We start from the raw sequence: 25,886 nt of genomic DNA on the forward strand, positions 1-25,886 counted from the left end.
TTTATTCCGTTAGCTAGTTTTTACAGTTTATAACTATAATTAGAGTCTCAACGACAGAATCAAATGAGAAAAAATCTATAGCGTTATTATATACCGACACTGTTGATAAGCCACTCAACGACAGTGTCGTTGAGAATAGTGTAGGATCGGCTGATCAACTTTACCCCATACGAAAGGGAAACAACTCATTAAAAAAAGAATGTAAATAGGGATGTCAAGGAAATGTAACTTAGGAGGGGGGGGGGGTGTGAGGATTATGGCAATATATTTTTGGGATGTGTTTTTGCAGTTATGTGAGAGCCTTCTCAGTCACTTGGATCTAGTCTGATATATGTGCCCATTGTATGTTTTTTAATGCACATTTTTTGCACATTTTTAGATTGCAGACTTTCTTAAATTTTTCCAAGTGAAATTCATGGGGATTTTCGGTATTGTTAATACGAACTCTCTATTGCGCAGTTATTGACGTTGGACAAATTTTTTTTGTTAGTTATGAAATAATAAACAATCTAAGAATTAACACTTTCGTCAATACTAACGGAAAATTAAACACATATGTTCTTACTTTATGTTAAATTGTTTATGGAAATTGAATTAAAGAACTTAGTAGCCAATTTGGCAACCATGTCAGTGTCGTAATTAAATAAATATAAAGTATATAAAATAAACATAAGTGATAGAAAACATTAGTAAATCTACTATCATATTTCAAGGTTTAAAATGTATTTATTAATCTTTTGATATATTATAAACTGTAAACAAATTTTAAACATTGTAATGTCGCAAAATTCAGCTTTATTTCTGTAAATACCTTTGTTGAAATATGGCGGCGTTAGAGATAGTAAACATCTCTGGTTCCAATTCATAACATTAACCTTTAATACTAAATTAATCTGCACATGGTTGAATTTGTGACAATATTAGCATGCCATCTGAAAATGTAAAGTTCTACCCAAGTCTATTAGAATCTATCTGAATATTCTAAATTGTAATTTAATCGTAGAATATAGAGTCAATTTAGAAGAATGTAGCAAAATTAAAATAAAATACAATAAAAAATTGTGATTGTTTGTCACAGTTGGTGGTAATAAACGAAAGTACTTATAAAAGTACTCTGTGCAGTGGGTAGAATATTGTCTGTTAGTCATTGGTCGTTCTATAGAATGGCATCACTGGTCGAGGTGGGGTCCCACCCAGTGATATAACTCAGGGTATCATCCCCTCTGCTAACGACTTTAGGAGGCCTAAGCCGCGCTAAGGCCTGTACTGTATTTTAAATAAAATATATTATATATTTATTTATATATATTATTATTTATATATGACATACTAAAATTTGGTCTCACCCCCATCTCTGATGCCGGATATTGTCACCCTGTAAAAAAGTAAAGTACTCTGTTGAACCTTACAGTCCAAAAGGCAGGTGCAATAGAGTTTACCTGCTTCAGTGACCTCTGCATAAGTAGCGATAGTGTGGTCAGCAGCATGCCCACCTGCCTTAACTTTCTCTAACATGAGTTAGGTACCCATCAGAGCTGAGTGGACTCAGGGACAATTCCAATCTAGATTTAATAACTAAATTTCTCTTTTATTTTCAAATATTTTTTATAACACTTGACTTTTGACAAAAGCTTTTTATATAATTATATATCTTAGGAATAAATGTAGAAACTATATAGCTAAAATCAGGATTTAAACTATTATATAAACAATGTGCTTGATGCTATTTTGCATACAACCAAATAGCCTCATGCCCGATTACATATGTCCTTGCCCTTCACCCTTTCTGATTGGTACTTATTATTGCCATCATTATGGTGATTTATGTAAAAAGTTGATAATCACTGACAATATAAAATTTGACTGTTAAACTGATTATAATTTTGTAATTGTTATTAAGACTGTTATTGGTGCTCATTAATATAAATTTAGTTTTTACATTAAACACATCCTCTTTCATTCATTTGCCATGGAACACAGACAATTTTTGACAGATTTTCACATGCCCAACTCCAGTGAAAAAATGTTATACATTATGTGACCTGCTCGCAGAATATAGGTCTTAGTTAACAGTATATATTTTAGAATGGCTATTCAGGTTACTCATACAAAATCCTTAATTTAAACCATCATTGCCATTTGAACATGTTTTTCCAAAACTAGGGGGGATACAAACAATCAAATGGGAATATGGTTAGCCAAAATGGCTTAAACTTATCAAATATTTAGCTACCCCATAACACAATACAGTAGCATTTTATTTAAGGGGTAGCAGGGAAGTATATTGTTTAAGTTGCCTTTTAAAATTAGTTTACACTAATCAGACTAGAGGAAAATTTCACTATAAATAGAGTTACATTTTTACTTTCAGCGAAGACCCAAGGATGATACGTGGACCCCTGCAGAACTGAATAAAGCTTTAAAGGTTAAACTTGTACTTACATAAACAAGCAAATTTTTTAAATTTAAAATTACTTATAATTTATGATTAAATATTTTAAATGGATAATATTTTGTAATTAAAAGTAAATTACATCCTTTTTACTTTCTCGTATATACGAAGTATAGAGAAAGTTTTGTAATCGTGCAAAAAAAAAAAAATCGAGATTTTTACAAATCTCGACGTTTTTACACCTCACTGATACGGAAAAACATAATTTTGCAATCTTGTCCGTATGTCTGTGTGTCTGTCTGTCTGTGTGTATGTGTGTAAACACGATAACTTGAGTACCGTTACAGCTAGGTTGATGAAATTTCATATATAAGTATTTTATCAAAATCGTAGATCCGTATCAACTTTTGAGCGATTTCCGTTAACCGGAAGTGGTACTTTTCCTACTTTGAATTTTTCAAAAGCCTATAACGAGTACTATTTTAGATAGATAAATGAAATTTCACATGTAAGTAAAAGATCTAATTCTCTACCTTCTGTTAAATTTTGAGTAATTTCCGTTGACCGGAAGTAGTAATTTATGCTACTTCCGATTTCTCAAAAAACAAATGTAAATTTTTAAAGTACTAATAATATTGCGCACTATTATGCACTTTTTTATTTGGCGTTCACTTGGTGTGCAATTAATTTGTCTACGAGATTTTATTCTATTTTTAAAACTTTAACTATTTAAAATGGATTAAAAATCATGTCTATAGCCCGAGTTCCCATCCCCTGTTATTTTATATAAGAATATTCGAGAAAGTTTAGGGAGATCAGTCCTGGTTTATTTTCTACTGTGAACTCATTTTAGCTTAGCCCTACATTTTAGGATCGAAATACTCATTTGTTTAAACATTGCCTTAAAATTATATTATGTTTTTTTAAAGTTAATTCTTTATTTCATTAAGGGTTCAAAGGATGACACCCATCATAGTAAAAAGAGAAAAGAAGATGATGGTAGGTTTATTGATCAGTATTCTCAGACATAAATGCAGTGTTATAATTTTAAATATTTTTCTGTTAACACGTTACATGATTGTTAGTGTTTTTGCCACTTTACTTCCAATTTAGATTTGCATTGCAATATTAGCTCCTGTTGTGCACATGGTATATCCTATCCATCTCCATTAATGGTTTTAGAAGTCAAGGTTAATCCTTTATTATTAGGTTTCCTTTATAGTGAGGCAGTTATTTTTATTGCATTAGTCCTTTTTGTTTATTTTAAAACTTGTAAAAAGGAAATTTTCAATTTGTCAGGTGAACGTCGACATCACAGGGAAGACTTAAATGGATCAGAGCGCAGGAAAGATGAGGAGAAAAGGTCTCATAGAAAGGAGGAGGTAATGAAATATTTTGTAGCTTTTTCATAGCTAATTGTACATACATTTTGAAAGCCTTTTGATTGCAAATATATTTGTAAATGTCCCCCAGGATGAAAGAAAAGTAAGACGTCACAGAGATCAGGGAGACCCAGGTGAAAAGGTTGAACTTACAGAGGTAAAATAACTTTTCCTTGTGTTGTTCAAGGTTTTCTAATGTGGTTTTATTTACACTTGACATGAAAGTTATCGTATTATTAGTTACTTCAAGTAAGCATACCTAGAGAAAAATACAAAAGTCACTTCTATATTTCATGTTGAGCCTTGTCATCCCTAAATGTTAATTCTTTACCCAATTTTTCCAATCTAGACAGCAGTTGGTTCTGTATGTATATTTATGGAATATTCTTTGTCATTGAAAATTTTGATTTACTTTTCAAAATTTCTTGAGAACAGATACATCAAAAATATATTTCAACATATTTGTTAGAGCGTGATGTTAAAAAAATAACACCAATTTAAAAAAAAATAGTTTATAACAATCATTTTCACATATTTTTCCAAATTTAAAGTTCTAATCTTACAATTTTGCACCACTGCAATTTTTAAAAATTATGTCAATTTTTGTGTGTACCTCTGCAGTTTCTCAAATTTCTTAATACTGGTTTGATGACATCACTAATAAAGAAAAATTTCAATGATCACTGTCACTGTTCAGACTAGTCCACTTATTTTCTTAGTATAATTATATAATTCATGTTTGAAGATCTTAAACATCATTCTTGATAGTTTATTATGGTTTGTTTAATTAAAAGATTATCTTTCCCATATCTTTTTATGTTCTCATTTTAATTCAGATTATTAACACTTTATGAATGTAAAATGTACAAGACTATTTCCTATTCTTACTTAGGATGTAGGCTATTGCCTATTTTTACTTAGGATGTTTTTTTCAAATTTAAAGTTCTGATTTTACAATGTTTTAAAAATTATGGCATAACTATGGAGATTCTCATATTTTTTATTATTGTTTTGATTACATCACAATGTTTCAATGAACACTGTCACTGTTCACACTAGTCCTCTTGTTTTCTTAGTATAATCATATCATTCATTTTTGACGATCTTAAACATTACTCTTCACAGCTTATTATGTTTTCTTACACTTAACTTTCTCCGGTCTTTTTATGTTCTCATCAACACTTTAATGAATGTAAAATCTATAAAACTCTTATGTAATCTTACTTAGGATGAGAGAGAGAGGTTACGACAAGAGCGAAGAGCTAAAAGAGAGGGAGGGACAAAAGAGGTAAATTTTTGGGAGAAGAATGAAAGAGGGAAATGTTTGAGAGAAGAATGAAAGAGGTAAATGTTTGAGAGAAGAAAAAAAGGGAAATGTTTGGGAGAAGAATGAAAGAGCGAAATGTCTGTGGGACCAAGTTTGTAATGTTTGAATAGAATTGTTAAAGGATTAAAATATAAAGAACTAGCAAAAAAAGATTCTGTTTTCAAACATGAGTCAAATATCTATTAACATTTTAAAAACAGAGATTTATTCTTGAGAAATGATTACCTTAAACATTATTATCAAGCATTGAAATTGTATTCCTTTTGTGGAAACTTTATTTTTTTAAAAGTAAATTCTTTTTGAATTTTTTTTTTTAATTTGGTTTCATAGGAAAAAAAATCAAGACCAAAAGAAAGTAAATCTGTAAAGATAACTGATGATGATGAGGATAGAAAAAAGAGGCACAGAGACAGAGATGAAGAAGGACATAGAGAAAGAAGAAATAAAACTGAAGAATCTCAAAAAACAAAAGATGGCAGGGAGGGAGACAGGTATTTCAGACATTTAGTAATTTTCTTTATGAATAAGTGTATCTGAACTAGTTAATTTTCTTTACAGCTGGCTATTCAGGATGGGGAAACTAATTATATTATAATTTTTTACAATGACTTAATGATACATTTTTTTTTACTTTGTAGAAAGCTGGATAAAGATAGAGAAAGACGCCATAAAGAAGCTGAAGATAGGGAACACAGGCGTCGACGAGAAGCTGGGGATGAGGAGAGGAAACAGAAGCACAAAGAGGAAGATAGCTCATCACGACGTAGACATAAGGAGGAAGATGGCAGTGACAGGCGCAGGCATAAGGAGGACGAAGGTAGTGAGAGGCGCAGGCATAAGGAAGAAGAGGGCAGTGACAGGCGCAGGCATAAGGAGGATGAGGGCAGTGAGAGGCGCAGGCATAAAGATGAATCTACCAAACTCAAGACCAAAAATACCGTGGACGATGAAGAGGTTAGAGAAATGTTCACAAAATTATTGGCTAGATTAATTAATTAATAATTACTCATTGTCATACTTTTGCTTACTGTCTATGCTTAAAAATAAATCAACTGTACTTAAATTTTTATTAATGGCAGCACAATTTTACATTATGTTCTGATATATTTGGACTGTCATTCATCCGTTTTTTTTCTGTGGTTTTAGTTGGAACGTGAAAGACGAAGGCAAGAGAGGAGAGAGAGGCATGAGCGAGAGAAACAGAAGGACAAAGAGAGTGACACTGGGACAAGACATAAAGACAAGGATAGAGAGAAGGAGAGGGATAAGGAGCATCACAGGAGAAAAGAAGTAACAAAAATATTACAATTTCTTCGAAAGAAAATAAAAATGGTTTTTAATTAGAAAATATTTTTTACTTAAATAAAATATGGAAAATTTTACACTTATGTTTTGTGGAAATAATGAAGTTTTTGTATTTTCTAGGAAAAAGAAAAGGGTGAATCTAGAGATGAGAAAAAGCAGAGAAGCTCAGAGAAACATCGGGGCAGAGATTATGATGAGGAGCACGAAATAAAACAAGAACCGAAAAGACAAAGTAGCAGACACCACCAGGTCAAACATGTTTACTCTAACATTGCTTAAAACTGCTGTTTAAATAGATTGTCTTTAATAATTTTTTGAACCCTCAATAAGTGTGTAGTACAGTAGGCTTATATCCCTTCAATGTTTTATCATAACAGCCATTTCAATGTAGATTATTTAATAATTTGTGAATAGGAATCTGAGAAAGAATTGGGCTCCAGTCATCGCAGGAAAGATGCGGAAGATGAAGAAAATGAAGAGGATGCTTACAATTATGAAGAAGATTTTGAGGTGATTGAAAATAAATTTATTATCAAAATGTTCAGCAGTGACCAGATTTTCAGTTTTTAAAAGCAAGTTTTGGTTAATCTAATGTGAAACATTTTTTTAATTACTAGAGTTTACTTATAAAGTTCTTTTAAAAAATATTCAGTGGCAGATAAACACAAAAATTTCTATTTTCATGTTTTGTTTAGCTTGTTTAGAAAGAAATTAATTCTGTTCCTATTATTAAAAATGTACACCCAGTCATTAGTAAAAAAATATTTATATGATAGAAACAGCCTAAATTTAAGTTGTATGTCTAAAACCCTTTTTTTTACAGGATTATGATGATGACTTTGAAGATGATGTTGATGGAGACTCGGACAGAAAAGAGGTATTAAATATAGTAATATATTTCTTTTCATCAAGAAAAAGTGTCAGAATCATTATAGTGAGAGTTCAGTGTTGCTATTCGAATTGAAAATTAAATAATATGTTTTAATGGATGTGACATTTTTTACATGCTTAGAGGAGGAAACATATTGATAAGGTGAATAGTGTTGGTTTCTATATTTACCTTTGGATTATGTTTTTTTAAACTCTACAGTGATTTCTAGTTAAAAATTAAATAATAAAAATATGTTCATAAGTTATTGAAATTTGTAAGGGTTTATTATTTTTGTATGAGTTGTTTTGGTTTAGTTATTTATTCACCTTGCTGTAAAAGCATTTTAGGTAAATATTACATGAATTTAAAAATTATTCTTTTAAATTTTATTGATACTAAGTTAAAAAAAATGTCCTGTGACTTGCTCAGATATTTTTTATTAAAGTTCTAAAATGCTAAAAACTCAAATTCCTTTTTATTTAAATTTTTTAAAGATTTTAATTATCAGGAAATAAATAATTTTGTTGGTCATTAAATGATGAAATACTTACAATAATAAGAATTAAAATTTAGAGTAAACAGTCTACTGAGAACTCATATTATTTAAATTTAAAAAAGTGTTCAGGATATATAAAATGGTTATAAAAAACTTTAGTATAGTTTGGTAAATGTTTTCACATTTAACAGGGAGGAGAAATGGAAGAAGTACTGCGAGCTATAGATGAGGAAAATAATCGTTTGGCCTCGATCTCTCGCAAATCCAACTGGTCTGACTCTGTAAGTTATTAGTAATGGATTTTGGCAGTTTTATAAAAAAAAAATCATCACTCTTGTCTCTAAATTTTACAGTGCTTTGGTTTTTGAACTGTTGAATTTCTAAGTTGTTTTAGAGCAGTTTTCACAATTTTCTTGTGTTTAGACGGACGATGATCGCCTGAAAGAGAGTAGAGATTACAGTGAACCTGTACAAAAGAATACATCGAAAACAAAGTCATTTATCAATTTCGTATCAGCTAAGCAACGAGTAATGAGTAACACAATCGCAGGGAAAACTCGTAAGAGGTGAAATTATTATTTTTACTCGTTAAAATCATCATGTTTTTACTTTGATGGCTATTTAAGGCTAACATGGCTTTTAGAACATAATGTTCAATAATTCTATGTGACACAGCTATTTATGATTTCACTAAAGATAATGAATATTTAAAATAATGTCCATTATATTCATATACATTATGTAGTGATCATTTTGCCTGTTTTACCTATAAACCACTTTGCTTTGAGCTTCAGACTCATGGTTATATTTAATTTTTAAAAAATATTTAATTAAAATAATATATACATTTTTCTGCATAATAAAGAAAACTTTTATTTGTTATGAAAATTTTATGTTAAAATTTATTATAAAATATATTCATTATATTTATAGCGTTTATTGTTTGAAGATGTTAACAAAATATCTGATTACCTACTAGAATGTTCTAGAATTCAGCTCCCAGACTTAAGTCTTTCAGATGTCTCTAAGTCCACATAGTTCTCATAGGTATCTGACTAGTAAAGGTGGGGATGGTGCTGACCACATAATCTCTTCAAATGCTGGGGTCACAAAAACAGATAAACTCTACTGTGTAAACTTTTTAGATTTGAAGACCTGTCCAAGCTGATTGAACTGGACGTAGCAAGGTACGAGATGTTTGACCTCCCTCCTGTGCAGGAGTATCAGATCTACATGCGCACATTTGGACGCTCGGACACAAAGCAAGCCTACGTGCAAACAAGAGATGATGATGCTGATAAGGATGTCCAGACGGAGGAGGTTGAAAGCTTGAACAAGTGGACCCAGCATCCGCCTGATGATGAAACTGCTGTAGGAGGTAAATGTTTGATTGGCTGATTCTAATTTTAAGCTAAATGAGGTTAACTACTTACATTTAGGGAATGAACGATTTGATTGGCTGAATAAAAAATGTAAACTGTGAATTGGGTTAACTACTTTCATTTAAGCTAAAAGTGTAATAGGAATCATAAAATTTTTTATTTCTTACTTAGGAATTCTTAATTTTAAAAACACTCTGTAGAAATTTAAAATAAAAAATTTGGACTAGATTCTAATATGCATACTCAGATTAATTGTAAATATATTTGATGCTTGATGCAATTTTAGTTCACAACAATGTTAAACATACAGTACAATATTTAAAAATTGAACAAACTATAAGGTTTTAGTTTTTAAGAGTTTTTAAGAAACTGAATTCAAATAAAATTAACTTGTCTTTCAGGGGAGGGAATAAATGTTCAGTCTGCAAGTGATGTAGATAAAACTAGTGGACCAACAGATCCTGAAAAGCTGTATTTATTTTTGGAAAAGGTTGGCCAGGTAAATTAGTTCACATAAAATTTAATTATCTGATTATTTTGGCTAGCTGTCATTAAGGTAAAGAAAAAGTTAAGAATTGAAGTTGAGTTCATATGTTTCTTGACCTCGGCATACAAAAGGAAGCTGTGGTCAGCACTTTGTACTTTTTTTTAAACTTTTACTTTAGCTATCATTGGAAATTATAAATTTTAAGTTTTTTGGGGAAAAGTCAGATATATTTTTGTAATGGTAGTGTTTGTTGTTTCACTGATACTAAAATCTTAATTTAGTACATAAATATATGATAGTTGAATAAATTCTACTTTCAAAACTTCTGGAATTGTGTAAAAGAAAAATACTCTCCAGTTAGAAGAACTTAAGGAGTGACATCAAATTACCCTGGCTCAGACTTTTTTAGTTTGAATTAAATTGATGTTTTTGGAGTTAAATAACTTTAGGCCAAATGAAAAATGACAACACAAAAATAAAAAATTAATATTTAAGCAACAAAAAATGTTTTGTTTTATGAAACACTGAATGCAGTCTTTCTTTTGCCTAGTTTTTATTCACCATATTGGATGAAGAGTCCAAGAGCAGTTCTGATGAGGAGAAGAGAAAAGATAGCAAACCTAAAACAAGTTTCAGTAAAAAGTCTTTCCAACTTGGCATGCCAGGTCTCTTGAAAGGTGAGCTTCATTAACAATTGTGTTTGTTTATGTGGTTCATTTTAGGGAACTCAAATAGTCTTGATAACAAGCCAGATCAGAGATAAACAAAATCATTAGGAAAAATTAAATATTTAATACAAAAATGTATTATTACCTTGAATGTTAATGAGAACATTTTAAAATTCTAGATCGACATGTTGAAGCACTTTCATTTTGTCAATCGGAGCCAAACTTTTTGATATCCGTCCATTCTCCAACTGTGAATAATCCTCAGGTAGTCATAGTTTTTAAACATTATTATGTAACATGTACTTACAAAGAATTGAAATAAAAATGTATTGATCAAATTGAAGTTTTGAATCTGATCTAAATCAGCGAATGTAGCCAAAACATATGTATTGTAATTTTGCATTAAGTTTAATACATTTACATGTACTAAATAAAAAAATTCAAATTACATCTTAAATTTTATGCTGAGTTAATTCAAATTTTTGTTTTGTTTCAAAAGAAAAATGCTGAAAAATCTGGCTCATCATCTGTAGATAATGTAAGTTTTTCTGTATAGTTTAAAATATTGTTGAATCTAGTCATTTTCATTTATTTTATATTTTATTCGTCCATAACATTTCATATTATAATTTAATTAGTTTTCACTTAATAATCGTTAAGTGTTGAGCATGACTACATGGAATGGAAGTGGGGTTGAGCTATTAAGAACCTTTATTACCAGTGCTGTTTCATTAATTTTAGTGTGCCCACCAAGGGTATGGACATAACTTTGTCACCACTGCCTACGCTACTGGTACCTAATAATTAAGGACTAAACTATACTAGAAATAATTCTAAATATAACATTTTTACAAGTTATATGCACCTAATTAATATGTTTAATACATGTACTGCAATATTTGCCTTATCTTTCACAGAAGACAAAATCTGCATTAGAGAAACTGTCCATTATTTGTGTTTGGAATATATCACAACCAACATATCCATTCAGGTATTATTTTCTTCAGCAGTTTTACTATTAATAAGTACTGGAGCAATCTCTTCATGAGATTTTAGAATTGAGCTGTAAGATCAAATTATGGCTAAAATCCTTGGTGTTAACAGACTAGTATTTGTCATTCACAGCCTTGTACCATTGATGGCCTTGTTCTATAAATGTCCATGTTCTATTGCATTGCCCTTTTCCATTCTGTGTACCATTTGCATTTAGTTTGACATACTGAACTTTTAAAAGGGCAATTTTTAAACATCAACTTTGATTTGTAAAAGTTTCTTGAAAGTGAATGCTACTAAAATGTGAACTTTATGTTTTCTTTTAACTTCTAGGATATGTGGGAGCTCTATGAAAATAACATCAGTTTGTTTCAGTCCGACAAAAGCAACACTAGTGTTTGCCGGCATGGTGAGTCTGTTATGTTCATTCACTGACTCAACAACTAAGACATTCACATTTTCTCAAACTATTTCAATACATCTACATCAGAAAAATAAATTGACTTTTTAATTTTTTTTCTTTAAACTAAATGTAAAGTTAACGTAGTTAAAAAAAAAATCAAAATACATTACGCAAAAGCTGATCCTACAATAATTTTGAGAGATCACTTATGCGTTAACAAAATTTTAAAACTTCTTGATTTCTAGTTTTATTAGGTATGCTACTATTTATTTTAACAAAAATAAACTCTTTGAACAGTATGATGGGTCAGTTGCACTGTGGGATCTCAGAGAGCCTGTGTCACTGCACAGGAACCTGGTTGTGGAGGGGGAAAAATATCTAATCCGTTTCCCAACCTACAATTCTGGTAGGTTGCAATTGATGATTAAGTTTACGTTTCTATATGTGTAGTTGTACCTAGATCTGGTATGTATATTATGTACAGTATTTGTATGTTTGTATCCAACTTAACTAGGAAACCTAAACACACTTGAATCCCTTAAACTTTCTACAGCTGGTATCATGGAGTCAGAGAACCATCACAGCCCTGTTGTAGCTATAGCTCCTGTCTATGCTCAAGTAATTGGGTAAGTCAAAAAACTTAATTTAACCCTGTTTTTTTTTTTTCCTAAGCCTCTAGAAATTGTTGTATGATAGGCCGCACTGTGTATATGCTGCTAGTTACACAAATATTTTGTGGATTGGTCACTGATGTGCATTTGTTGCTGATCTATATATGAGGATATTTACACAATTATTTAACTGTTAATAGATTGATATTGTTTACAATGCCTCAGTTTAAAACTTCTATTATTTTAATTTTATTATTTTAAGTTGGAAATTTTGAAAATTTTGTAAATTCACGTCAGTGTAACAGAAAAGAAAAATATTATCTCACATTTTTCTTTACAGATCTCAAAAGGATGATTCTACAACAGGTAAAAACTTTGTTTTGATGAATTCCTAGTCATCAGCAATTTGTAAAATCTTATCGTCAAAATAATTTATAAAAAAAATATATCCTAAAAATTGATTTAGTTTTAGTTAAATCATTTTAATGTTTTCTGTACTTCTATGTTCCAGAATCCAGTTCTGGGTTGTCATTCCAGCTGTCTTCAGTAGAAGAAAGGGCAGTCATTAACTTTTGGGTACATATACATTTGAAATTTATTTTGTTACGATTTAATTTTGCTTTTTTTGTTGTTGATAAAAGTGAACATGATAAAAATAAAATCATAAGCAAACAGTAAAATATTTGACTTGTATATAAAGGTTTTAATCTGGCAACCAAAAGCACTTTGTAATGTTTCAGCTGCGTGTATTGTCATACATATTGATGAATAACTCAGTTTTTCAGATACTATTTACATAAATGCTTATATAGGGAACTGCATGCTGTCATCTCTTGATTTCTGCTTATTGAAAAGAGTACCACCACTGCCAGCCCACCCCTTCTATTCTATCCTACTACGGCAAATCTAAAATGTCTTATTACCACATTTTTTATGATGTTGTCTGTGTTGTTTTTTTGTACTATAACTTGACATCTTGTGTCTTGTTACATTGTGTAATTTTTACATTGTGTTATTTGTTACATTGTGTTATTTTTATCTTATATTCCTACATTGTGTTATTTGTTGCGTTGTGTTATTTTTATCTTATATTACTACATTGTGTTATTGTTACTTTGTATTGCTACATTGTGGCATTTTTTATTAGTTTGATTGTTATTTATTGTGTGTTATTACTTTGTTTATTATTTATTGTGTGTTGTTACTTTATGTTGCTATGTTGTGTTACCTACTGTGTATTGTTACTTTATGTTGCTATGTTGTGTTACCTACTGTGTATTGTTACTGTATGTTGCTATGTTGTGTTACCTACTGTGTATTGTTACTTTATGTTGCTATGTTGTGTTACCTACTGTGTATTGTTACTTTATGTTGCTATGTTGTGTTACCTACTGTGTATTGTTACTTTATGTTGCTATGTTGTGTTACCTACTGTGTATTGTTACTTTATGTTGCTATGTTGTGTTACCTACTGTGTATTGTTACTTCATGTTGCTATGTTGTGTTACCTACTGTGTATTGTTACTTTATGTTGCTATGTTGTGTTACCTACTGTGTATTGTTACTTTATGTTGCTATGTTGTGTTACCTACTGTGTATTGTTACTTTATGTTGCTATGTTGTGTTACCTACTGTGTATTGTTACTTTATGTTGCTATGTTGTGTTACCTACTGTGTATTGTTACTTTATGTTGCTATGTTGTGTTACCTACTGTGTATTGTTACTTTATGTTGCTATGTTGTGTTACCTACTGTGTATTGTTACTTTATGTTGCTATGTTGTGTTACCTACTGTGTATTGTTACTTTATGTTGCTATGTTGTGTTACCTACTGTGTATTGCTACTTTACCAGGTTGTGGCTGAGATCTCTGGCACTGACCCAGCAGGATCAGAAAATGAACTTGGTCTGGCACCAGGGGGGAGGATCAAACTTTTGAGGAGCTCCTCCATTGTTTTGACCAACCCAAACAGGTACGGAATCATTTCCTGTTGTCGTTAACCCTCTAGCCTGGCAATATATACATAGACTTACACTATCCACATCAACATAACAAAATTTCAATTATTTATTATGAAGTTATTTTTATTTGACATTATTTTGATTATAGATTTTTAATAGTAAAGAAAGTAAAGATTGCTCTTTAGGTGTAGCAATCCATTGTGCAGATGAAGTCAGTGGCGTAGGCAGGGGGGGTTAGGGGGGGGTCATAACCCCCCCCCATAGACCCCTCGGTATATATAAAAAGTATGAGGGGGAGTGCAAATCGAAAGTTTGAGGGGGGTGCAAATCGAAAGTTTGAGGGGGGGGGTGCAAATTGAAAGTTTGAGGGGGGGTGCAAATCGAAAGTTTGAGGGGGGGGGGGGTGCAAATCGAAAGTTTGTCCCCGGGTAAAAATTGGAACCCCCCCCTTGAGATGATCCTGGCTACGCCACTGGATGAAGTAGAGTTCAGATTTTTCTTGACATTGGCATATGAAGGGTAGTCATCTCTATGCCCACCCACCTTTATTTTCCCCTATGTAAGAAAGGTACCCATCAGAGCTGGGTGGACTCAGGGATGTCCTACAGTCACAAGTCCGAACTGAGATCTGAACTCAATACCTTTTGGCTGCAGCCAAATCATCTAACATTTGACTATAGTGTCTCATATATTTTTATTAACAAAGATGCATTTAAAAGTGGGTTGTAGTTAACATAATACATAAAAACCCTAACTTACTAAATAAATAAATATGTTAATTATCATAAAAATCACCTCTGGTCATTATTGCTTGAATACAAATGAGGGTAAATATTTGATATCAACTGAGACTGTGATGTGCAAAGCTGAATAAGATTAATAAATTTTTTTTTTTGAGCAATTTACATTTGACTGAATAAACATGAGACATTTTTGTTAATTTAAATAATTGAATGTTAGATAACATCTTGACTCATCTTACAGATATTTATCCAATTCTGAGGAGTTGAAGGCCTTAGATTTACGTTTGAATCCTGGAGATTTGAATCATTTTTATGTAGCTACTGATGCAGTAAGTCTACCTGAATTTAATAAACTTCTTATCTTGGTCTATTATTATTTTAAATTGAATCATTAATTAGAAAAGATTGTATTTTTTTAATTATGGGGAAATGTTTAATTGGCAACATAGGAAAAAAAAATGTTGTATTTTATAGGGCTGTGTTGTACATGGGGTTAGGTTTGGCAAGGGAGCCTATCCACACTACCACTCTTCTGTAGTTGGTGAGTAAATTCTATTCTATAACAATATAATTTCTTTTTCCCACTCATTGCACAAGTTTGATCTTGAATTGTTTATTTAAATTTAAATGAACTTAATTTGTAGAAATGAACTTTATAATAATAATCTGTACACACTTCTAAAAAAATAAATAAAAAAAATTAAATGCATAATTATTACAGATTCTCCAGTACCCATTACAGCTTTAGATTTTTCTCCATTTGGGCTGCCTTACTTTTTGGTACGTTTTCACTCTTAACTTTTATGTTTTAGATTTTATATTTTTTAAATCATGCAGATTGGTTCCATATACATGAACTTTTGACTAAATATATCAGTTGTTTCTTTCTGTGGTGGCTAACATGTATAAAATCTTGTTTTAGGCTGGCTGCCAGGATGGAACCCTACATTTATTTCACTGCACATTAGGTCAGTCTAAATCACAGAAAACATTGTTATTTTAATTTAGATTTCAAAATATACACCTTTAACAGTAGAAATATTGGTATTTCATTTGGTCAGTCTAAATCACAGAAAATTTTAAAAATTTCCGTTAGTTGAATATATATGTGTGAGATTTTTCCAAACACGCCCTTCCCTAACAAAATCCTGCAATATCACGGGTGTAATCTAGTCATGAAATTTGCAACTTTTAACTTAAAAGTCTCTCATTCTTGTTTTGATACTAACCAGTTTTGATGAGTACCTGATAAAAAATCAGAAAATGAAAATACAATGTATTGTGCTGGCAAAAAAAATAATTCCATCTGATCTTATCATAGAAGACAGATGACTACCTTATATTATAAACCATAAAGACCATCTTGTCTGAAAGTTTATTCAAGAAAGGGTCAAATCATCATTTCCTGCTCATACCCAAGACACATGGGCAGTTGAATTAGAGTTCATCTAGCCATCTTTGTCACCTTAACCTGAGTCAGGTACCTATCAGAGCTGGGTGGACTCAGGGACATCCAACAGTCTCAAGTCTGGTATCTGAACTCGAGACTTTTGGGTTAGCAGTTAAATGCAAGGACTCAAATAATTAACACTAAATTGTGAATATTTTTAGAGCGGCCAGTGGCCACATGGAAAGAGTTTCTGACCGGGGCCATCCTGAGTGTCAGATGGTCCCAAAGTCGGCCGGCCGTGTTCTTTGTTTTAGATGACAGCTCAGCCGTGTGCACGTTTGACCTGGTGGAGAATGGACTGGGTCCAGTGAAGATGGATAAACTGACCACTGCCAAGTACTAAAAGATCTTTATTAGCTTGTTTTTGCCCTGAAATCAATGGTTAAATTCTGTCTAAATATTCTTTTTTTAAAATTTTAACCATTACAGTCATGAAGAAAAATTTATATTTCTTACTAATTTTGTTAATATTTTTTGTGTGAACAGCAACTTGTTTTTCTCAAAGTTAAAATAACAGCATAAGCTAAAATGTAAAAAGCCTATAATTTTGTCAATATACATTCTACTACTAGTAGTAGTGTTTGGTTTTTCTGGTATTTGTTAATGATTTAGCTATAAGTTCTTGAAGCAATTATTTTTATGTGAAGTTAGTCACACCCCAGGTCCAAATTTGTTGTTTTATTGAGATCTTTAGTAAGCTTTTACTAACAGATATTTGGTTTACTTCAGAGCCACAGTTCTGGAAATTGGAGGTGATCCAAATTTATTAGCCAGTGGCGCCACTAGGCCGGCACACATGGTGAGTTTTTGTTTCTTCTGGCACTTTATTGACTGGGGACATATTGTAACTAGCCCATCTATTGAAACATGCAGTCTTGTGGTACCCTATTGACTGGGGACATAATGTAACTGGCCCGTCTATTGAAACATGCAGTCTTGTGGTACCTTATTGACTTGGGACATGTTGTTACTGGCCCGTCTATTAAAACATGCAGTCTTGTGGGACCTTATTGACAGGGGACATGTTGTTACTGGCCCGTCTATCAAAACATGCAGTCTTGTGGGACCTTATTTGTAACTGGCCCGTCTATTAAAACATGCAGTCTTGTGGGACCTTATTGACAGGGGACATGTTGTTACTGGCCCGTCTATCAAAACATGCAGTCTTGTGGGACCTTATTGACTGGGGACATAATGTAACTGGCCCGTCTATCAAAACATGCAGTCTTGTGGTACCCTATTGACTGGGGACATAATGTAACTGGCCCGTCTATTGAAACATGCAGTCTTGTGGTACCTTATTGACTTGGGACATGTTGTTACTGGCCCGTCTATTAAAACATGCAGTCTTGTGGGACCTTATTTGTAACTGGCCCGTCTATTGAAACATGCAGTCTTGTGGTACCTTATTGACAGGGGACATGTTGTTACTGGCCCGTCTATTAAAACATGCAGTCTTGTGGGACCTTATTTGTAACTGGCCCGTCTATTGAAACATGCAGTCTTGTGGTACCTTATTGACAGGGGACATGTTGTTACTGGCCCGTCTATTAAAACATGCAGTCTTGTGGGACCTTATTGACAGGGGACATGTTGTTACTGGCCCGTCTATTAAAACATGCAGTCTTGTGGGACCTTATTTGTAACTGGCCCGTCTATTAAAACATGCAGTCTTGTGGGACCTTATTGACAGGGGACATGTTGTTACTGGCCCGTCTATTAAAACATGCAGTCTTGTGGGACCTTATTGACTGAGGACATGTTGTAACTGAGGGATGGTGTGGTCATATGGTAGAGCTCTCGACTGTTGCCCCAAAAGTCTCGAGTTTAGATTTCGGTCTGGACTTGAGTCTGCAGGACATCCCTGAGTCACCCAGCTCTGACAAGTACCTGACTTACGATTGGAAAAGAAAAGATGACTGGGCATAGTGTTGACCATACCATTCCTTGATATGCTGAGGTCAATAAAAATAAACTCCACTTCATTTTCCCTATGGATCTTTAGTTTTGAAAAATGTTCCTCTTCTTTCTGGCCATGTCCACTTAAGTGTTGTATTTGTCAGTGTGATGTTCATGATAAATTCTATGAAAATATGATGCCTGTTTCTTGTTGTAGGTAATTGCAATGAATAATGGTGCCGTAGAAGTGATGAGCCTTAATGATGAGATGAGGGAACAGCAGCCTTTAGAAGAGGAGTTCATGGCTAGATATGTGGACAGATACTAAAGATCATTTATAGATCTTTTGTTTGGCTTTTTTTCTTTACTGCTGTCAATCAAAATATTTCTCTTAAAGTTAGTTGTTGTGTTCTAGCTCAACAGTAAATTTAATTTAAAATAGTGTTTAGAGTAGGAGCCCTTTGAACTTTTTGTTGTTGAAAAGCTGGAAGGTAGCAACAAAACAAAAATCTAGTTTGTGACTGTTGTTTATAAAGAAATCAATTTATGCCAGGTAAAAGAAATTATTTATATGTTGCATAAAACAATGCAATCATACTTTAAAAATATTTCTTTATTACTTTTGAAATTAATATAGGCTTTACAAATTTTATACCTTGATTAAATATTTTAACTAAATCAGTGTAAATTGGTGTAAGGTGGCTGTTTGAAAACATCTTGAGGTAAAAATAGTGAAACACAATCAACAAATCAATTTTTACCTGTGTAAACCTGCATCTATTAATTGAGATTAATTATTTAGGTCGTGTAATGTACAAATTATCTTTGAAGCTTAGGAGTTCAGTCAAACAGTTTTAAAAAAATGTCAGCTTTTCAGAATAATTTTTCTGTAGTTAGATGATTCCTTTGGGTGAGCTGCAGGTATAAATTAAACCTTAAAGTCTTTACTAAGTGATATTTTTTTTACAACTTAAATCAGTTAAAATAATTCTTTAACTTATGTGCAGTTTCTATATATCCAATTTGTGAATCCAATGAATTAATTTGTTGTTTAAATTACTTACAAATGATTATTTGTGAATGAAATGAACAATTTCTTTGAATCCCTCCATGATCTGTAAGTATCACAACACCAGGTAAACAGATACCAGCAATTTTCTTTACTTGTGAACTTAAAAAATGTAATTACATGTTTTTCAATAATTTAATAGTTGTTTTTTTCAATAAACACATTGATCTACTTAAAATTTATTTATTTTGATTCCCAGAATTCATTTGGAATTGTAAGCAAACTATTATTTATGTTGGAATTTGAAGTATTGCAATTAAAAAAGTGTTGTATAAGTGACCTGTTTAGCTTATCTGTGATACTTTATTCATTTATTTGTTTTGTAAATCTTATTGCTTTTTTTCTTTCACTCATTTGAATAATGATGAGAAATCTTTTTCCTTTACATTGCTTGATTTACATGCAATTTTACTTTTCTTGCATAAATTATTAATTAGGTTTCAAAACACATATCTACTTTGAATATTTGTTTAATAAATGTTTGTTATAAACTAAAAAATATGAAAAATCTAAAGTGTCGAGCCCAGGTTTAAAAACTTGTGACGTTTACGCTAGCAAGTATGCGGTCTACCTCTAGACCACGCTGCCCCCACCATATTGTGTACTACTAGTCTCACTTCTACACTAACTTTTCTCATATGAGTAACAGATCTTTGACATTTTACTGCAGAATTATATACATATATAGACCTCTGTCTGTTTAAAACAAAATTTTTAAATAATTTTTTACAAGCCACTTGTATAAATAACTTTTAATTTATTGTGCTCAATTTTTGTTTTGATAATCTAAGAAAATTAAATCAGCTAAATAAATGTGACAAACTAGTACTTTTGCTTAATGACATGAGTTGACATTTGTCTTGACATAAGGATTGAAATCTGTTTCTACATGTGCGTTCAGATATTTGTTGACATTTGTATAAACTGCTAGTGCTAATATATATTTTCATTTATCAACGATTCTCCCCATGTGTAGACTTTGACTTACATTCTGACAGATCTGTTGATAAATGTTGGCATTCCAGATAATGACTTGAACATTTTCAAAATTATTTTTAAATTTGTGAATTATTTCTATGATTTTATTTTTATATTGGTTTTTGAAAAATGCTTAAATATTGATTAGCCATTAACCAGTAGCTAGTATTGTCATTGAATGATACTTCAGTGCGAAGTATTTTAACAGTTTCAGTCCTGGGCTGTATCAGTTAATAAATATGAAGTAATGGCTAATTAACAACCAAATAATGTTTAACAGGCTAGGTTTGCTCTTTGAATATCTTGTTTGTTCTGTACAATAAACATATTTGACTTGACTCAAATTTTTCCTTTATTTTGATGTATGTCTACAAATCTTTTTGCCTCAGTGTTGATTTTAGTGGGTTTGTATATGTATCTCTTGTTAGTGTGATTGGGTTTGTGTGTGTGTCTGATTGTTTGTTTTAAGTGTCTTTGTATTTATTGTGGTTGATTTTAAAAATTTGGATTTCTTTTTGTGTCTGCCTGAATTGTTTGTATGTTATGTATGTTTGTGTGTTTGTTTTAGTGTGTTTGTCTAAAGGTGTATTTGACAGAGTGTGTTTTTCTGATAGTGTGTTTACCTGATAGTGTGTTTACCTGTTTTTAAACTTGCAGTGTTACATCAGCAATTAAAATTAAATTGTTTTTTTTTTGGAAAAAAAATTGTTCATCTATTGACTGTACAGAAAGGATATGATTTCAGACTCAGTAACCAACACAAATGTGCCTTAAACAAATGTTGAACTAAATTTTTGTGTGTTAGAAACTGCAGCTCTACTTATTTGCCATGTGTCAAAATCAAAAGTACACAGAATAATAAAGTTTAAAAAAAAATCTTTTTATTTTTTAATATTTCAAGCTAGTTCTATACATTGGTGTAAATATTGTTCTAGAATAATTCATTTAATTTCAAACTGTTCAATCAATGAACTTTGCTAAACAAGGTTGACCTATTTGGCAAGAACATTTTGATTTCCAGTAAATTTAAGATAAAGAAAATTTTAAGGTCAAATTTATTTTTTATTTTTTGGTATAAATATAATAAAGTTAGCTTCCAAAATTAGATATAGAGATCTAGATCTATTAAAAATCTACATTCTAGCCCTACCCTACAGAATAGAATTTTATTTTTCTAAGAAACAAATTTGATTTAAAAAGCGCATTACAAAATGTTAACAATTTTTGGCATCTATAGAATACGATTTTGGGAACAAAAAAAAAAAACAACTCTTATACTATGTCTTAAAATTAGTTTAGATGGTGTATAAAAAAAAAAGTTTTTTTTCCCCTTGAAATGTGAAATTGAAATAATGTTCTGGAATTAATAACCCGTTGGAGAGCTCTCTAATCTGGGAGTCTTGAAAGATAATCTGTGTCCTTAACCCTAATAATGCGTCATTGAAAGTTGGCTGCTGGCTGTTGCCTGAAACGTAATATAAAATTTAAATATGAGGTTTACATACAATGTTAGTTATCAGTTCGTTCTATTTTACTTACAATTGAACAACTAGAACAAAAATGAATCTCCAAGAATGCATCTGCTCTTTGATAGTTCTATAAACATTTACTATTACTATTAGATTTAATTAAACCAGTGCTGGACAGCTACAAAGATTTTTATGGTAGGCCTACTATTTTGGGAATCGTCAACAAATGACGTCACACTACTAGGAAGGAGGTGTTTCGGACTTAGGGGGTCGTCCATAAATGACGTCACACTCATAGGGGGAGGGGGGGGGGGGTCCGAAATTTTGTGACGGTGTGTGATGAGGGGGAGAGGGGGGGGGGTCAGATGGTGCGACGTCACACTTTTGCATTATAAAAAAAGCAATGTTAGCAAACGAATTTTAGACATTATTTCGCAATTTTAGAAAACTTTTTACAATTTTTTAAAATAGGAATTGATTAAGATACTCCATTTCGACAGAGTTCAGACAAAGTTTTAGAAAAATATCGATGTTTAAGAAAAAATTCAACTGCAATTTTGAGGGGGGTGGGTGGGTGGGTGGGTGGGGGGGGGGGGTTGTAGGCTTAGGTGTGACGTCATTTTAGGGGGGGGGGGGGGTCTGGCTTTTTGTGACGACGTGTGACGGAGGGGAGGGTGGAGGTAATAATCGTCCAAAAAAGCGTCACGTCATTTATGGATGACCCCTTTGCTATTTATACACGTTTATTTTAGTGATATAAACATATGGGCCGTTTTAAAACAAAAATATGTTAACCTGAATATAATGCAAAGGTCCCTTGGGGAGAAGATGAAGGGAACCGGACAGGATAGCCGCTGTTTTGACGCGCGTGTGACCAGAATGCTAATTTAAGGGGAAATCACCGCCGACGTGAAGGGAGATAACAGCTGAATCAACGAGGTTAAGAGTTGTCAAACTTGAGCGAGCTTTTAAAAAGTTTTTTCCCCCTGCTATTTGTGTGGGTGAATGGTGATTATCTCGTACGTTAAGAGCCCCTTGTAAAGATTCGATAATGTTCAACAGATGCGGCTGTTACATTACTTGTCGCTTCTTCAAAATGTGACGACGATTTTCGTTTGTAAAATTCTATTTTAATATTTACAAAAGCGAAATTGTTTTCCAGATAATGGAAAAATTGTTGAAGAATGTGGTATGCTTAAATATCATTTCTAGATTCTATTATGTTTGGAGCTTCGGGGCCTGTAGACTGAAAAATATTCTAGAACCAGGACAAAGACATTATACAATAATCGTATAATGACTTACTTCACAATGCTCAATAAAAAAAGTAGGCTAATACTAGCTGAAAACAAATACGCACTCTATAAGGAAATAGATGGCTAACATAAAGCACAGTAGGGTCGTCCTTATATGGCGTCACAAACCCAAGCTAAAGATGAGGGTAGAGTATTGTGACGTAAGCTACAGTAAGGGAAAGGAGAGGAGGGGTCTAAGAAAGGTAACAGTATATATATATATATATATATATATATATATATATATATATATATATATATATATATATATATATATATATATATATATAGGCTATATATATTCAAATAACAAAAGTTGATGAAATTTACTTTCAATTTACTTCAGGGTTGTGTGTATTGAGTGGAAGGATAGGGGGTGGGTGGGTAGGGTGGAGCAGGGTGGAGTCGTCAATTTAGGAGGGTGACGGTAACAGTGACGACGTGTGTGTGTGGGTGTGTGTGTGTTTGGGGTAGGGGGGATGAGATTTATTAATGCGACATCATTTTTTGACGACCCTCGTCTAGTTATACAAACATGAATATTAAATGGTAACATATTTAAACATTTCCTTCCTATAATATAATATTTCTGTGTGTAGTGCGGGGGGGGGGGGGGGGTATAGCACACTAACGTGACATCGTATGTTGACGATCCCCATCTACTTTTGCTAACATGAATAATATTTTTTTAAAATGGTAGCTGATTCCTTAAGATAATATAATAATTGTGCGTGTATGTGTATGTGCGTGTATGTGTGTATGTGGAGGGGGTATGCTACAATAACATGACATCATTTATTAACTACCCCCATCTAAGTCTTAAACACATGAACAATAAATTGTAACTGATTCCTTACTATAAGATAATGTGTGTGTGTGTAGAGTGGTTCTCACGGCTGTTTAGTTTTGGTCACCAAGGTTACGGCCCAACAGTTTCATGAACATGAAGTCATCGAAGCTGTGGATAGAACAGTAAACGTTTTATTAGCACATTTTAAAGTCTGTCGCTTGCTGTAATTTCTGAAGGTCCAAACCCATTGACTTCAGTGAAAGCTATTGGACTCTAGCCAATAGAAATTATAGGGGACTGCGTGGTCTAGCGGTAGAGAGCTAGGCTGCAAAACCCGGAAGTCGCTTGTTCAAATCCGTGTTTCAAGTAAACCTCGCTATCCTTTCATATGCCAAGTTCCATGAAACAGATGAACTCTACTTCATCTACCCATGTGTCTTAGTCTAGAACGGGAACAGAAGTGACAATGAAACCATAAACAATACGTATTTCTGTATATATTTCTTTTAAAAATAAAAAAAAATGCCTTTACTGAAATCGCGGCAATCAGAATAACCATAAAATTTAAATAGCGACAATTAAAAATTTTTTTATTCCATGTCGCACAAATAATAACACCCATTTTGTCATTTTTTCGATTAGGTCCCTTTAATTTAACCACCAAGAGTTCTCTTATCATAACCATAAGCGCCTTGTGATGCGGGCGTTCCATCATGGAAAATCATTTCCCCCTCCTCAAGACGAAATTGTGATGGACGGGGGGGGGGGGGGGGGGGGGCGCTTATATAAAAATGGTTAGATTAAAATGCAAAATGTCAATGGTATTATTATCGCACCTGAAAATAGAAAGTCCCTCCCGATTTTCTCGCTTGCAATGGAACGAGTAAATTGATCGATTCTTATTTTAACTGAAGTTAATGAAGCAAATCTAGGTTTCTGATGAGGAATTTCTTTTTTCATCGGTCGGGGCGACCAGCCGTGCTACACTTCCCGTGACTGCCTGTACAGACTTATCCGCCCCTTGATGAACTGATTTACCGCCCTTGATTCCATTCATCTGCTTGGATCACGAAAAACATACAGCTGCTTTGGTCAGACTCAAATTGAAAACTTCCGGTTATTTTCGCTCACGAGCTAAACTTTGCGGACGAGGTAGAATTTTTTTTCTTACAGGAATTGCATGACGTCAGCATGCGCATGCGCGAGTATTCAAAAAATATTTTTTAAATAATTAAGATAATTGAAAAGCGAACCGCACGGAATGGTTCCAAATTGAGATTTATTATTACTTCTTCTTCTTCTTCGTTCTTAATTGTAATCATGGGCGGGATTTCCTCCGACACAAATATTTGACTTGTCAACAGAAAGAAATGAAATTTATATAATTTATATAGAAAATATATACTTTTAACAGTGTCCGCCCCCCCCCCCCCCCCGAAGAAAGTCTACCGCCCCCCCCCCGAAAATTTCAAGTGCCCCCCCCCCCCCCGTAGAAAAAAGTCTGGAAGAAACACTGCTTGTCAACACGTTATGCGCCACATATGCTTTTGACTCCGATTTCAGCATGCTTTTCTTTTTAGATTGTCCTTCCATAGGAACAAGGAACAAACTACAAGTCAGCAGTTGTTTGATTTTCGAGTTAGATGGCAGCCCAGTTATTGAGCCCCCCCCCCCCCTCCACCTCCCTCATCTGCCTGGGGGTTCGAACTCGGAACCCTGATCTCGACCTGAATATTGTTATTATTTTGTGTGACGAAGCATGATAAAAGGGACGTAACCACAACGTGCACTCATCTCTGTAAAGAAACAATTAGGGGAGAGAACCTTTAGAACGGCACATAATGTATCACTAGAAGAGGGGTAGTCCTACATGGCAAATGAAAGACGAGGAGACAGTATAACACCCAGGGGAGAA

The 25,886-nt window shown here is 32.8% G+C and overlaps 1 protein-coding gene and 1 long non-coding RNA gene across 5 annotated transcripts in view; one reads left to right on the plus strand and one right to left on the minus strand.

Annotated features, from left to right (window-relative positions):
• The first annotated feature begins 817 nt into the window (after positions 1-817).
• On the plus strand, positions 818-20,755 carry LOC131932445 (cytoplasmic dynein 2 intermediate chain 1). Of its 4 annotated transcripts, XM_059289349.1 has the most exons (36): positions 818-940; positions 2,372-2,425; positions 3,343-3,391; positions 3,692-3,774; positions 3,866-3,931; positions 4,124-4,138; positions 5,003-5,062; positions 5,432-5,592; positions 5,740-5,961; positions 5,995-6,055; positions 6,248-6,391; positions 6,527-6,655; positions 6,821-6,916; positions 7,230-7,283; positions 7,419-7,439; positions 7,965-8,054; positions 8,197-8,339; positions 8,919-9,151; positions 9,557-9,654; positions 10,193-10,319; positions 10,490-10,575; positions 10,810-10,848; positions 11,228-11,301; positions 11,637-11,712; positions 12,004-12,112; positions 12,260-12,332; positions 12,658-12,683; positions 12,829-12,893; positions 14,171-14,289; positions 15,263-15,350; positions 15,496-15,562; positions 15,743-15,801; positions 15,944-15,989; positions 16,633-16,807; positions 17,201-17,270; positions 18,588-20,755. In XM_059289349.1, the coding sequence occupies exons 1-36, from the start codon at positions 926-928 to the stop codon at positions 18,696-18,698; spliced, it is 3,204 nt and encodes a 1,067-aa protein (XP_059145332.1). In that variant the 5' UTR covers positions 818-925; the 3' UTR covers positions 18,699-20,755. The 4 variants fall into 4 exon arrangements, with proteins under 4 accessions (XP_059145332.1, XP_059145328.1, XP_059145330.1 ...); XM_059289345.1 differs by having other exon boundaries at positions 5,740-6,055; XM_059289347.1 differs by lacking the exon at positions 7,419-7,439 and having other exon boundaries at positions 5,740-6,055.
• A 521-nt stretch (positions 20,756-21,276) lies between these two features.
• Positions 21,277-25,886, minus strand: part of LOC131932446 (uncharacterized) — a 44,651-nt gene continuing 40,041 nt past the window's right edge. The window contains exons 4-5 of the long non-coding RNA XR_009384584.1: positions 24,039-24,139; positions 21,277-21,882 (exon numbers count right to left, since the gene is read on the minus strand). This is a non-coding gene — a long non-coding RNA (uncharacterized LOC131932446). The remainder of the gene's footprint in view (positions 21,883-24,038; positions 24,140-25,886) is intronic.

The sequence above is a fragment of the Physella acuta genome, unplaced genomic scaffold, assembly GCF_028476545.2.
Source record: "Physella acuta isolate Inbredline_101_S28 unplaced genomic scaffold, ASM2847654v3 ptg002179l, whole genome shotgun sequence".
Lineage (NCBI taxonomy): Eukaryota > Metazoa > Mollusca > Gastropoda > Physidae > Physella > Physella acuta.